Here is a 14,692-nt window from a genome sequence, read left to right as displayed (position 1 = left end):
TTTTTTTTTTTAAGAGTTTATTTATTTATTTGACACAGAGAGAGAGATCACAAGTAGGCAGAGAGGCAGGCGCGGCGGTGGGGGGAAGCAGGCTCCCCGCTGAGCAGAGAGCCCGATGTGGGGCTTGATCCCAGGACCCTGAGACCATGATCAGGGCCGAAGGCAGAGGCTTAACCTACTGAGCCACCCAGGTGCCCCTATTTTTTTTTTTTTTTTGAAAGATTTTATTTTTTTTATTTATTTGACAGAGATCACAAGCAGGCAGAGAGAGAGGAAGGTAAGCAGGCTCCCTGCAGAGCAGAGGGCCCGACTCGGGACTCGATAGGACTCCGGGATCATGACCTGAGCTGAAGGCAGAGGCATTAACCCACTGAGCCACCCAGGTGCCCCTCTACTTACCTTTTAGACTAAAACTAGTTTTCACTTTCTCAAAGAAACTGTCCCCTGATGTCTTAGATTAGGTCAGATCTCTTTTTATAGATGCTCCTGGTACTGTATACATCTTCTTCAAAGCTTTGTCAACTTTATAGTTTGCATTTGTTCATTATTATTTTATTAGCATCTAGTCATTCTAGATGTTGTATTGTAGATTCCATTAAGGCAAAACATGGTCACTGTTCTATCTTTTTATATATTTACTTTGCAGACCCTTCATTTTATGTTTCTTCTCATAAATTCATTAGGATTCAGGATGATCAGTTGTGTATTTTAGATTTCTGAAGCTTTCTTTAAGTATTTAACCTTGTTGTCTTATCATTTAATGGTGTCAGAGGGGAGAAGTTGTAGATTCTTAAAGTTTAAAAAAAAAATTTTGCTCCTAGAGCGCCCGGGTGGCTCAGTCGTTATGTGTCTGCCTTCTCTTCAGGTCAAAAAGAGGTCCTAGAGTCCTAGAATCGAGCTCTGCATTGGGCTCCCTGCTCCACACTGGAAAGCCTGCTTTTCCCTCTCCTACTCCCCCTGCTTGTGTTCCTGCTCTCACTGTGTCTCTCTCTGTCAAATAAATAAATAAAATCTTTAAAAAAAATTTTTTTTTTGCTGTTGACTTTAGTGCAGTGACTGGAATGATTGATTATTAAGAAATATGGAGGATAGTTAAATAATTTATTTTAATCAGAGCTAATATCCAAATTGTACTTGGTATTTTTCTAGGAGACTGTATAAAAATGATCTTCTCCCAGAGGTATTTTCTCTCCTAGAGTTTAAACTGTTCTGGAAGTCTTGGGTTAACAATTTGAAGTTTGTGATCTATTTCGTATTGTTTTTCTGGCTTATTCTTAAAGGTGATACCCACATAGGAGGCAGCAGTAGAGAAGGCTCGTTTAAAGAAACAATAACATTAAAGTGGTGCACACCCAGGACAAATAACATTGGTAGGTATTTTAAAGAAATCGAGAGAGAAAAGAACCAATCAAAGGTTCTTAAAGTATGTATTTCTTTTTGAATTTTTGTTCTTCATTGTGTTAGGGGCTCAATGAACATTTTTTTCTCCTTTAATTATGGAAATATTCCTTTATATTCTTTCAAATCAGTGTTTTCTTCCATTTCAGAATTACACTATTGCACTGGCGCTTACCGAATTTCACCTGTAGACGTAAATAGTAGACCTTCCTCCTGCCTTACTAATTTTCTTCTAAATGGTAATTTTCAACATACAGTTGTTTTGTCTGAGAATATTACAAGTTAAATTATTAGTAAGAAATGTGAAAATCTGAATTCTAGAAAGCTCTCTTTAATATAGTCTGAACATATTTTTTCTCCCAAAACTCTTCTAAAGTTATGTAATTGTAAGTACCCTTTTAGCAGTTTTACTGTTTAAAAATAAGATGAGTTTATGCCTTTCAGATTGTTGTATCTAAAAAAAGTGTTATTTAATATATTTTTAAAGTATTTTTAATTTAAAGATTTTGTTGTTAGAGTCTAAGTTGATTTTTTTGGTAGAATAATACAGACTATTTGTTTTGGCCTATTGAATTTTAAATTGCAAGTATATATGAATTTCTTTTTTGCACAGTTTACCTTAACCATAAATAAACACTATATTTTCAATATTATACCATATGATTCTTAACACATGACTTTAAATCCATGGTTTCCTTGTGTGAAAATTGAAAAAAAATTATTAGAGTCCATTTACTGGATTTAAATTCTTAAAATAGCTTTTCCAGTGATCACAACCCAGGTTTGAAAGCACTGATGTGATGGGTCAAAATTAAGCAAAATTTTATTATCAGCCTCTATAAAGTCCAGATTAAATAACCTTTGGTCGTGTGAAATAAAAACTAGTTACAATAACCATGTTGATATATAGGAGGTATTGTGGAAGTGAATGGAGACTTTTTGCTTTCTCCCCCAAATATGGTATAACTTTGATAATTAAAGAGTTATCCAACAGTTGTCTCCATTTTCTTCTTGATGTCCAGAAGGAAAATCTTATGTACTTGTAATGTATAAATTTTGTAACCAAACATTATACCAGAGACCACTATACTTATTTTGGAAAACTGCATAACTACGTAAGCTTGGCATGACCAAGAGAAAACTGAGGCTAGAATTCAGGCTCTTAGGACTTGAAATGCAGATATCCTGAATTAGCCAATTGCTGCTTAAAATATGAGGCTTAATGAAATGAAAAATCTAGACATAAATTTTAAGGGAAAAAGTAAGAGCTTATTTGAACTTCATAACTGATAGAATAATCTTGCTTTTGACAGGTCGTTCTGTTTTATTGGAACAACCACGAAAGTCAGGTTCCAAAGTCATTAGTCATATGCTTAGTAGCCACGGAGGAGAGATTTTTTTACATGTCCTTAGCAGTTCTCGATCCATTCTAGAAGATCCACCTTCAATTAGTGAAGGATGCGGAGGCAGAGTTACAGACTACCGGATCACAGTAAGATTCCAATATTTATAAATTTTATGTTTTGACCCTGTCACCATTCAGCAGGTAGTTACTGAATGCCTGTTACATGCTAAGATCTGTGACAAATGGGGTTTGGAGAAGTTGATGATATATTATTCTTCTGATTAGGTGACTTTTCTGTCAAAAGAGCTCTTTATCACTATATACTCTTCCTTATATATTCAGTGTATATCTAGAAGTATATGGGTAGCAGTGACCCCTGAAATTGTAGGAGGGAATGGAAATTGATTTGAACTGGTATTTCAGGTGGAAGTTTATTTTAAGTTATTACTTAATGGCAAATAAAAACCTTTCAATATTTGGCCAGTGCTAGTTTGGAATAACACTAAATTTTTGTTATTTAAAGGTATATATAAGGAAGTTCTATTTTGGGTAGAAGTTCTGTTCTGATTTTAATTTTTTCAGTCCCCCCCCTTTTTACATTCGGTACTTCAGAGTTGTTTACTTTGAGGTGGTGGTGAAAATTAAATGTGATTAATGTATAGGAATATACTTTGTAAATCAAAAAGTGTTACATACTGCAGGTAATTATTTTTGATTAGGCTTTTCTTTATTATTTTTTTATCTTTTTTAATAAGGAGAAAACTAATAAACATGCATCGTAGAAAACTTAGGGAATATAGATATCTTTTTTTAAAATCAAAAACAAAGACTATAAATTCTGTCATTCAAAGATAACCACTGTTAACATTTTGATGTTATGTCAAGGTAATTTTTTAAGTAAGCATTGGTATTCTGATATGATTAATCCCTTTATCTGTGTATGATATAAAAGAGGTAAATTATAGAAGTGAAGAAAAATGAGTGTTCCTTGGTTTTTAACAAGTAGAACCATGAATGCATTTATGTTTGAGGCTCTCTTCATCTCCACTTTAATAAAGGCTGAGAGGTTTCATGTTCAAAAAGAAAGGAAAAGATTAGTAAGGGGACTGTTACGGGAAATACTTTGTTGCATATCACAGGACAGAAGACATCAGGGAAACAGACTATTACATGTAATCCATACTGAAACATTAGAAAATAGTTTCTAATTTTATTTTATTTGGTTATCATTAGGATTTTGGTGAATTTATGAGGGAAAACAGATTAACTCCTTTTCTAGACCCCAGATACAAAATCGATGGAAGTCTTGAGATCCCTTTGGAACGAGCAAAAGATCAGTTAGAAAAACACACCCGTTACTGGCCTATGATTATTTCACAAACCACCATTTTTAACATGCAAGCGGTAAGTATTAAATAGTTTTCAGTCTTTCTTCTGGATTATATATTCTTTACAGATACCATTTCTCGAGCAAAGAATCAAATATATGAGTTTGCTGTAGATAAAGAATTACTAATAGAAAATTGAAATGATGGTTATAGGTTATCTCACCATGGTGATGTTTAAAATCAGTTGAAGTTCTCCCTAGATGCTTTTGATATTTGTTTTTCAAGACAGATTTTCTTTTTATTTCTTAAAAAAATTCTAACAGGTAGTTCCATTAGCCAGTGTTATTGTGAAAGAATCTTTGACAGAAGAAGATGTGTTAAACTGTCAAAAAACAATATACAACTTAGTTGATATGGAAAGGAAAAATGATCCTCTGCCTATTTCCACAGTTGGTACAAGAGGAAAAGGCCCTAAGAGGTAGTTTTTTTCTTACTTTCTTTGTATATCACATTACTTGATACATACTGTTTTTAAGCTAACTTATTTCATATGTAAATTATATGGTTGGAGGTATGATTGAGATGAAATGATACAAAATACAGAATATCAGAATTGGATATTATAACTTAGAGTTACATCATGAACTGTCTAGGAAGAAAAAGTCCATGTTTAATGATTCCTTTTACTTTATTTTACCAGTAGCAAATGACACTTCAATATTATTTAAAGAGTATTTCTTAAGAACCTTATTTTAAATCTTTACTTCAGAGATGAACAATACCGTATCATGTGGAATGAATTAGAAACCCTTGTCAGAGCTCATATCAACAACTCAGAGAAACATCAAAGAGTCTTGGAATGTCTGATGGCATGTAGGAGCAAACCCCCAGAAGAGGAAGAACGAAAGAAACGAGGACGAAAGAGGGAGGACAAAGAGGACAAATCAGAGAAGGCAGTGAAAGATTATGAACAGGAGAAATCTTGGCAAGATTCAGAGAGGTGACTTTTTTTTTTTTTTAAGATTTTATTTATTTATTTATTTATTTATTTATTTATGTATGTATGTATGTATGTGTCAGAGAGAGAGAGTGAGAAAGAGCGAGCACAATCGGGGGGAGTGGCAGCCAGAGAGAGAAGCAGGTTCCCCGCTAAGGAAGGAGCCTGATGTGGGACTCGATCCCAGGATCCTGGGATCATGACCTGAGCTGAAGCCAGACTCTTAATCAACTGAGCCACCCAGGAGTCCCAAGAGGTGCCTCGTTAACAATATGGTACCATGGTGCATTTTGGTGTATCACATGCTGCATGTAGCACATTCATACATTCATTTAATACGTGTTTATTTCATTTTATAACTATGATTTTATAATTTTAAAAATCTAAGATGTCTTGTGGGGTTGAGTTGTAGGGACACCTGGGTGGCTCAGTTGGTTAAGCATCTGACTTAGTTTCGGCTCAGGTCTTGGTCTCAGGGTTGTGAGATAGAGTCCCAACTCTGGCTCCTCACTAGAAGGGGGAGCCTGCTTAAAATTCTCTCCCTCTCTCTATACCCCTACCATGCTACCCCTATGTGTGTGCATACTTGTGCATGCTCTCTCTCTCAAAAAAAGTGTTGTAATTTTTTTTACTGTTGGGACAAAGTAGTGTTCAATTTTTTCCTAATAAACTTCTAAAAATCATAATATACCATGTTTGATATCAGTTTTTGCTTTATGTATTATGAATATTAAAAAAATGGTTTTATTTCTTTGTTCAGTAAATACTGATTGCCTTGTTTGTGTCGTGAATTTGGTATAAGATTCTTGCCCTGAAAAAACGTACAATGTTGTGGTAGAGATAGACATGTAAGTCATTGATTACAGCAAAGTGTGGAAGATGCAGTTGTAAAAATAGGCACAGGATGTCCTTGGGAGCATAGAGGAAGAGCATAGTCTTATTTCTGAAAACCTTCCTCAGTAATACACTCTTTTTCCTTAGTTTGTGATTTAGACAGTAACATCAAAGTTAAATTTTTTTAAAAAACATAAAAAGTAGTAAATACTTCTAAATAAAAGTATCATAACATTTCAGCTGGCTTTGGCTTCTACCTCCTTGCCAGAAATCAGAAAAAGAATCAGGTAAATATTGTAATGGCCATGTTAGTAAGTCCCTTAAAAACAAAACAGAACCTACTATGGAAAATTTCAAACATCTATAACAACAGAACAAATAGTTACTCATTTATTTTTAACAATTCATGGCAGATCTCATTTCACATATATCCACAGCCACTCACCTCGCCACCACCACCACTTTTCCTCCCACATGGGAATATTTTGAAGCTAATTCTAGAAATCATATCATTATATCCAAAAATAAGTAGAACATTTTATTCTTTTTGACCGTAGAAGTTCATTTCTTTCTTAGGGCTACTGAATTTCTGGAACACAATTAGCTCACTTTAAGAAGAGTGGGAAAAGGTATTCTCATTCAGACACCACTGATGTTTATATATTTTGAGATGTTTCTGTTCTCTGATGAAACTCAAAATGAGATTAGAGTTTAGTTCTTAATTGTGAAATGTAAATACATTTCCACAGCATGTAAACTGGGCCACAAATGTTAGTAGATTTCTTAATCTTCAGTGTAATTTGAAATAGTATTTTGTCCGTATTTGTAAAAATTAAAATTGTGACATTTCTTCCAAAGATCACATTTCTGACATTTTAAAATTTAACTTCTTAAATTTTCCTCCCATGTTTTCTTATTTTACAGTGAACTACATTACTGAATTATTACATTATTATGATGAAGGAGAAGGGAAACTTGTGTTTAATTCATTAAGTTCTCTTACCTGATTTTAGGAGGAGGTTGATCTTTTGATTAGTTTCTAGGTTTCCTCTGTGAGAGCAGCTATCTTTTATTAAAACCAATTTGCAAAGTCTAGTTTAATTATTGAACCAGTTAGATTTAACACTTTCAATTTTATTTTTTGTCCCTCTGAAAGATTAAAAGGAATCTTAGAACGTGGAAAAGAAGAGTTGGCTGAAGCTGAGATTATAAAAGATTCGCCTGATTCCCCAGAACCTCCAAACAAAAAGCCCCTGGTTGAAATGGATGAAACTCCACCAGTAGAGAAATCAAAAGGTAGAGTGGGAACTGTGGTGACAACTGTGTTTGTAAAAAAGTTTTCCAATTTAGTTTTTCTGCAGTGTCATTTAATATTGTTGCATATATGAGGAAGAGCTACTAACTGTTCCTGGATGTGGTTTGGGAAATTCTCCTTACAGCCTTGGAAAACAAAGGCAGAAAATGAATTTGTTGGTATTAAAGGAAAATTAGTGTCATACCTTCATTATCGAAGCCTTTGGAAAATAAACACTTTTATTATAAAATCTGTGTTTTAGGAAATTTTAATTATGTGAACTTGAATTCATTTATATTCCTGACTCTATATTAGGTATGCTAGGTTTACTGAACACAAACTCTTAAACTCATACTGAACTTAGGGAAAGATCTAATTTACTTGTCTACAATTTGGTGTGAATGAGTTTCAATAAAGGTATTATAAGTAATGTTTTCATTGTTAAAAACAAACCCACAATGTTTTAATTTCATTTTGTCTCTTCCTTATAGACTGAAATGCTTAATTTCTTCTTGAAGGAATTCTGGCTGTCAGAGATATGAATTGGGCTTGGGAGCTCCTGAAATTGTAGGCTTTACTTATCTTGAAGATAAATTAGATTTAGTCCTTTTAGGATAAATGGCAAATGGTGTAACAAGGACTGTCTGGTTTCTTGCTACTATGCCTTCCCTAAGGCAGTAAGACTTGGGGCCGGATGTATTATGACTTGGCAGCTGATCCTAGGGAGAAGCTTTGTTTGTTTTTTATATACTTCCATTGTGTATATATAGTGTGATACATGTAAATACTCTCCATTTACTGATTTTTTTGAAGTCAGAGATAAGGATGATCTTACCGTATTTGCCCTTCAGGAATTTGCCAGAATGCTTGGGAAATAAATAAATGTCTGATAAATTACTCTATTTTTCACAGGCCAAAATTTGCCAGTTGATTGGGGTGAGAAATTTAGGTTTAATCTAAACAATGTTTCTATGTTCCTTGGAAAATAGAACTCTAAAAATTATTTTTTAGTGGCAGAGTCAAAAGAAACCAAAACCCTATTAGTAAAAAATAACTAAATAAAAGTGTGTCCATAGGGTGGAATTTATATAGCCCAAGAATAGTGATTACTGTTCCCTTTTGCTAATGTCTATCATTCATATTTCAACTTAAGCAAATCCTTTTTCAGGAAGGACTTCCCTGACCTCCATGTATAATTAAGTTGGATGCTTCCATTGCATCCCAGGATTACACTAGGTAGCACTTAGAGTCTTGCATTGACATTGCTTATGGACATCCTGCCTCTACTACTAATCTGAAACATTTTAAAAGATTGGGCTTTTTATTTTTAAGAAGGCACCATCCCCAGCGTGGGGCTCGAACCATGGCCTGGGGACTCAGAGTCTCACGCTGTACCAACTGAGCCAGCCGGGTGCCAAAAATGCTAGGGCTTTTAAAAATTTACTGTTGTGGGACACTTGGTGTGGCTCAACTGGTTAAGCATCTGCCTTCCGCTTGGATCATGATCCCAGGGTCCTGGGATCGAGTCCCTCATTGAGCTCCCTGCTCAGTGGGGAGCCTGCTTCTCCCTCAGTCTGTCACTCCCACTGCTTGTGCTCCCTCTGTCTCTCTCTCTCTCTCTGAACAATAAATAGATCAAATCTTTAAAAAAAAATAATAAAAGTTACTGTTATATCACACCACTCAATTTCCTGGCGCATAGAAGTTAAACTATTACTTGTTGAATGAGTGAATGAATGAAAATATAAGGTAAAGGGAAAAAAAGCAGGCTATGAAACCACATATACCATTATCTCCATTTTATTTATTTATTTTTTTAAAGATTTTATTTATTTATTTGACAGAGAGAGAGAGAGAGGTCACAAGTAGGCAGAGAGAGCGTGGGAAGCAGGCTCCCTGCTGAGCAAAGAGCCTGATGTGGGCCTCGATCCCAGGACCCTGAGATCATGACCTGAGTTGATGGCAGAGGCTTAACCCACTGAGCCACCCAGGCACCCTCCATTTTATTTTTAAAAAGAAGTTTGTGTACACACATACATCTGCTGGTCACTTTTTTTTTTTTCTTGTCACTCTAAATTAGATAGATCCCTGACACTGGAAGCACTAAATAGAGTGGCGCCTATGAGAAGCGACTTGGTTGCAAATCACTCTCTTCAGCTTTTGTAACTTTCCTTTCAAGGCTGATACTTGAAATTCGGTTTTTTTTTTTTTCCGTTCTCTTTTACAACCTAAGTCATATGTCTCTTCTGATTAGCAACTTCTGCGGGTCTTTTATTATAACTTCAGTTTCATCTGGTTTGAAAAATGACTTCCTGGGACTGTCCAAAGTAAATTTTGTGCCAGACATATACTCTGCATGTAAGGTTAGGCTATTCCAAACAGACCCTCTAGATTTGGTGAAAATGTCTTAAGCTCTTGTTTTGATGTGCAATTCTGTGAGTTAAACAGTTCCATCACCCAGATGATTCTCTAGGACTGTGCCTTTGTAATCATCCTACACTCCCCTTACTCTCAGTCCTGCATAATCATTGATACATTTTCTTTTCCTATAATTGTGCCTTTTTCAGAGTGCCATAAAAATCATAAAGTATGCAGCCTTTTGAGGTTGGCTTATTTGATATAGCATAATGCATTTGAGATTCATCTGTGTTGTGTGTTTGTCAGTGGTTTTTTGAAACACATTATAGATAACTAGTTTTATTAGAATCTGCCAACTCATTTTTCCAAACTGGGTGTGTCATTGTGCGTTCCCACCAGCAGTTAGTGAGAGTTCTGGTCGTTCTGCATCCTCCAGAGCCATTGCTGGATTTCTTTTGTTTCTTCTCTGATTGGTATGTAGCAGTATTTCATTGTGGTTTTAATTTCCGTTTCCCTCATAACTGATGATGGTGAGCCTCTTTTCATTTGCTTATTTTCTATCTGTATATATTTCTTTAATAAAGGGCTCATTCAGATATTGTGGTTACATTTAAATTGAGTTGTTTGAGAGTTTTTTGTTGCATTTTGAGAATTTTTTGTTTTTTCTGGATACAAATGCCTCATTGGATATGTGATTTGCAAATATTTTCTCCCAGTCTGGTTTGTCTTTCTCCTAACTGACTTTTATGAGCAAAGTTTCTAATTTTGATGAAGTCCAGTATATCAAAAAACAAATTTTATGGTTATGCTTTTGGTGTTATCGATAAGAAATTTTTGCATTGCCCAAAGTCAGAGAGTATTCCTACATACTTTTTTAGGAGTTCTATACTCCTAGATTTTACATTTAGGCCATGATCCATTCTGAGGTTTTTTAAAAAATTTTTTCCATATGGTGTAAGATATGAGTCAGTGTTCTTTTTTCTTTTTCTTTTTTATGTAATGTCCCAATTGTTGCAGCAGCATTTGTTGAAAAGGCTATTTTTTTTCTTCATTGAATTGCCTTTGCACCTTTATCAGATATCAATTAATTTTATATGTGGAAGTCTGCTTCTGGGTTTTCTTTTCTGTTCCATTGGTCCATGTGTCTGTTCTTTTGCTAATACAACACTGTTATGATCACTATAAGCAGAGTCTTAAAATCAGGTAGTGAGTCTTCTAACTTTTTTCTACTTTTCAAAATTGTTTTGGCTGTGCTAGTGCTTTGCCTTTTTCTTATATTGTGTAGAAAAGAGATAACATAGCAAGCTTGAAACTATTATCATTAAGTTTGGCCATTGGTTGGCATCTAGGAACTTGGCTTCTAACACATTCCCTAAATGATGAAGTTATTTTGTCTTACATCTGAACTGAACACTTGCCTTCCACCTGAGAGTCTAGACTTTGGTAATTGTAGTTTGGTAGAGAATGCTTTTGTGTCCAGCTCTTAATAAAAACCCAGGGTTCTGAGTCTTACACGGGCTTTCGGGGCAGAAATTTTCTACACACACAGCTGCATTTTTGCTGCTGGAGGGACCGTGCACATGGTGTGAACCCTCACTGTAGGGAGAGAGCATGGAAAGCTTGCAAGTGGATTCTTCTGTCCTTTGCTTGGTGTATCTTTTGCTCTTATTGATCTGGCTGTGTATCCTTACTCTGTTGCTGCAGTGGTTCTTAGCCCAGACTGTAACTTTATGTTTAGTTACTTTAATCCTTCCAGCAAATCACCAAATTAGTAACTGGTCTTGGGGACCCCTGGACATTTAGAATAAGGGAAAGATGATATTGCTTTAATTTTATAAAATGAACAATGGAATTAAAGGTGAATTTTTTAAATTTGAAAATTTTTAAGTAATGAGTTCTACCTTGTTTCTCTTCTTTCATATGTAACACCAGGGCCAGTGTCCTTATTATCCCTGTGGAGTAATAGAATCAATACTGCCAATTCCAGAAAACATCAGGAGTTTGCTGGACGTTTGAACTCTGTTAATAACAGAGCTGAATTATATCAGCATCTTAAAGAGGAAAATGGGTCTGTATTATTTATTGTAGAAATTGTTTTTCTTAATTGCTTTATTACAAGTTAAAGTAATCAACACTGCTTATTTGTTGTGTTCAGCATTTTTTTATTGCTAATATAATGAGTTGATACATGTTACCTATAAAGAGAAAAAATTAACTGCTTTGATTCTTGGTACTTATAAAAGACTTGATTATATTGATTGTAACTCTGGAAGTATTTACTCCTTAGAGGATTTCATTGCTCAGTAAACATCATAGAGGAAAAAATCAGGGAACACTTAATATACAATACTGACTCTTATAAAAAATGGGAGAGAAATACATTTCTATTAAGTACTACAGTATTAGGAATGTTGATTTTAATTAAATAAATCTCAGGTCTGATTATTTTAACATCCTTTTTGGAAGACCTTTTGAAAATGTATTGGTAAAGGAGTTTCTTTAGTGGAAAAGGAAATAAATTTTTGAGTAAATAGTAGAGGTTTTTTCCTTAGTTTTAAGCTTGAGTGGGTATCATGAAAATGACTTTTGAAATGAAACCTTGGGAAAGTGACTTTATTTCTCTGAGCTTCAGTTTTTGCTCTATCTGTGAAACAAGGAAGGTAGAGTAACCAGAGCAACCCAACTGTAGTCCTTTTCTAAAGGACAGATGTTCTTTTGTCCCACGAATATATAGAGTTTAATTTCATGTGAAGGTTGGAGAAAAAATGTGGGTAGTTACTGAATGTTTTGTTGTACCACTCATTTTTTCCTTCTGTTTTTCAGAATGGAGACGACAGAAAATGGCAAAGCCAGCCGGCAGTGAAGAATGACTTGAGGAACTAAAATTTACTATATTGCATACATATTTTGGGCAGAATTTGATATAAGTACTTTTACAGCAAGATTGTATAGTTATGTTGCCTGGACTGGTTTTTACATTTTTAAAATATTTCAACTAACTTTATCTTTTTTGTATTAATTGTAAAATTGGCACATATATCAAAAAATATACATTTGAAATTTGTCCTCCCAAATCACACAAATTTATTTTATGGTAAAAGGATGTTCCCTCTGGAAATGTTTTTTAAAAAATTCTCAGGCTTCTCTTTGCCAAATAAAAACTATTAAAATTTCTGAAGTGCAAAATATTGGAGTATTCTTTTAGAAGACAGGTAATTTATTTGATGACTGTCATTTTTAGAAATTAAAAAAAAAAACCTATCAGGATTTAGATGAGATTTGTAATACTTAATATAAAATATTTTCTCTTAATCTGCAGCATATATACAGTGCTTTTCCAAATAAGAATGTTGTTTTTGTTTATTTTATATTTTACTTTATTTTGTATAGGTGGTGTAGGTGTTAGCCATTTAAAAGCAGAATTTATATTTATCCATTTGAATAATGTTGCATGTTTTTCCTGCTAAAAATGTACTGTCCATTGACTTCTCATATTAAAGAGAATTATAAAGATTACTTCATAGACTTGGAAGAAAGGAAGTTACTAGGTTGTTTGCTTTTAGCCCAGAATAGAATCGTGGTCTCCTTATCTGTCAAATGTCATGGTTACAAGGTATATGTTTGGTGAGACTTCTTTTGCTGCTTCTTCTGGAGGCTCATAACATACTACAAGAAACAGGTTTCAGTGTTAAATGCTAATTCTAGGCTTGTCATTTTTCTTTGCGTGTTTAGTAGAGGAGACAAAAGCTTTGCTTAAACATAGAGATTCAGTATTTTCTATTTAAACTACTGTAGTTTAAACAAGGGTTTGGTGGGCTCCCTTGTCAAGCCAGTGAAATTTACATTGCTCTCTTTTATCAACTCCTGTCTTGGTCCCAGCCCTTGCATCTGTCCATTCCTCTAAGCTATAGCCGTTTTTATCGTCACCACTGTGTGTAAATATACACCTATGCACAGGAATGAGCAGGCCTGGTTAGTGCCTTGAAGATTTAAGGAGCTATAATCCCATCTTGAATTATTGCGTCATATATAATTCTGTTTGTGTTCTGATCTTCTGATCTTCTGTCTTGTTCTTGATACCCAGTTTTCAACTTGTGCCCACTTGGAGTCCAGGTTTGTGTCTTCATCCAAAATCTTTCCTTTGCAGTGCATCTTCAAAAGCTGGGATCCGTTTGTACTCTTGACTTATGCTTCTCCCTTTCCAATGTGCTGGGACCGTGCTGCCTGTTGACAGTCTTGTCTTATCTAAACTGCAGTCTCCATATTTAGGTACTACTTATGAACTGTTGTTGTTTTACTCTAGCAAGGGGGAGGGAAGATATTTCTGTGGCTGCATTTAGAACTGCTGTGCCAGTAGCCTTCTGTATTATTCCATGTTGTTGGTTGTCAGTGTTATCCAGCTGACTCTTCAACCACATAACTGCCTTTTGAGCATCTCCCAGTTCACCACCCCCACAGAGTGTCAGGCTATACTTGGCCTTATCTTGAGATACATACTCCAGCCTTTTGATGAAAGTGACCATTTTGGGACAAACATAGAAGAATGACTGTTAGTTGTTGGTTCTTTTGAAACAGGAACAATATTAAGGACTTATTGGTCAGGAGAAATAGAATTTAAATTTTAAAAAAGTTACCCATTCAAAACTGGAATCTAAACTTAAGTCCAGACTTAATGATTGCAGGAATCAAAGTTACTGTAGAGAGAACAGGTGCACTTCTAATTAAAAGATTCTGACAATAGCATTATGGTAGCAAAAGACATCCCTTGTTTTCTCTCTCCCCAACCCCAAAAACAAAAATTTGGTGTTCACCCAAGACAAAAGTACCTTTGAGGGAACTGCGGGATCCAGCATTGGATGCCAAAGAACCTAGGAGGAATCTCGCTTACCTGTGTGTCAGGTAATGGGTAGACAGATCTTGGTCCCAGCTATGGACTGTGCACTAGTTTGTGAATTGGATCCAGTCCTTCTCCGCCACGGTCCAGGAGCCCCTAGAATATATTACCTGAAACAATTACCCATGAACAAAAGAGCCTTTGTGGAAGTCCAGATTTCTAGAGAAGTTTTAACACACCACTAGAGCAAAAAACAAAACAAAAATACAAATCTGGACACATTGAAGTGGGTACAAGAAATAGC

The 14,692-nt window shown here is 35.0% G+C and overlaps 1 protein-coding gene across 4 annotated transcripts in view; it reads left to right on the top strand.

Moving 5' to 3' along the window:
• The window catches only part of LOC111159952 (integrator complex subunit 13), a 28,712-nt gene extending 15,972 nt beyond the window's left edge, over positions 1-12,740 (top strand). For 3 of the 4 annotated variants that reach the window (XM_022522666.1, XM_022522664.1, XM_022522663.1), the window contains exons 9-17: positions 1,281-1,370; positions 1,548-1,637; positions 2,712-2,890; positions 3,977-4,147; positions 4,395-4,549; positions 4,841-5,071; positions 7,059-7,198; positions 11,487-11,622; positions 12,378-12,740. In XM_022522666.1, the coding sequence (XP_022378374.1) occupies positions 1,281-1,370; positions 1,548-1,637; positions 2,712-2,890; positions 3,977-4,147; positions 4,395-4,549; positions 4,841-5,071; positions 7,059-7,198; positions 11,487-11,622; positions 12,378-12,417 (1,232 nt within the window). In that variant the 3' untranslated portion in view covers positions 12,418-12,740. The remainder of the gene's footprint in view (positions 1-1,280; positions 1,371-1,547; positions 1,638-2,711; positions 2,891-3,976; positions 4,148-4,394; positions 4,550-4,840; positions 5,072-7,058; positions 7,199-11,486; positions 11,623-12,377) is intronic. The other variant, XM_022522667.1, reaches the window with a different exon arrangement.
• Positions 12,741-14,692: the final 1,952 nt, after the last annotated feature.

The sequence above is a fragment of the Enhydra lutris genome, unplaced genomic scaffold (assembly GCF_002288905.1).
Source record: "Enhydra lutris kenyoni isolate GAN:26980312 unplaced genomic scaffold, ASM228890v2 scaffoldscaffold72, whole genome shotgun sequence".
Classification (NCBI taxonomy): Eukaryota; Metazoa; Chordata; class Mammalia; order Carnivora; family Mustelidae; genus Enhydra; species Enhydra lutris.
Note: the sequence above shows the minus strand (reverse complement) of the source record. Positions and strands in the feature narration are given on the sequence as shown.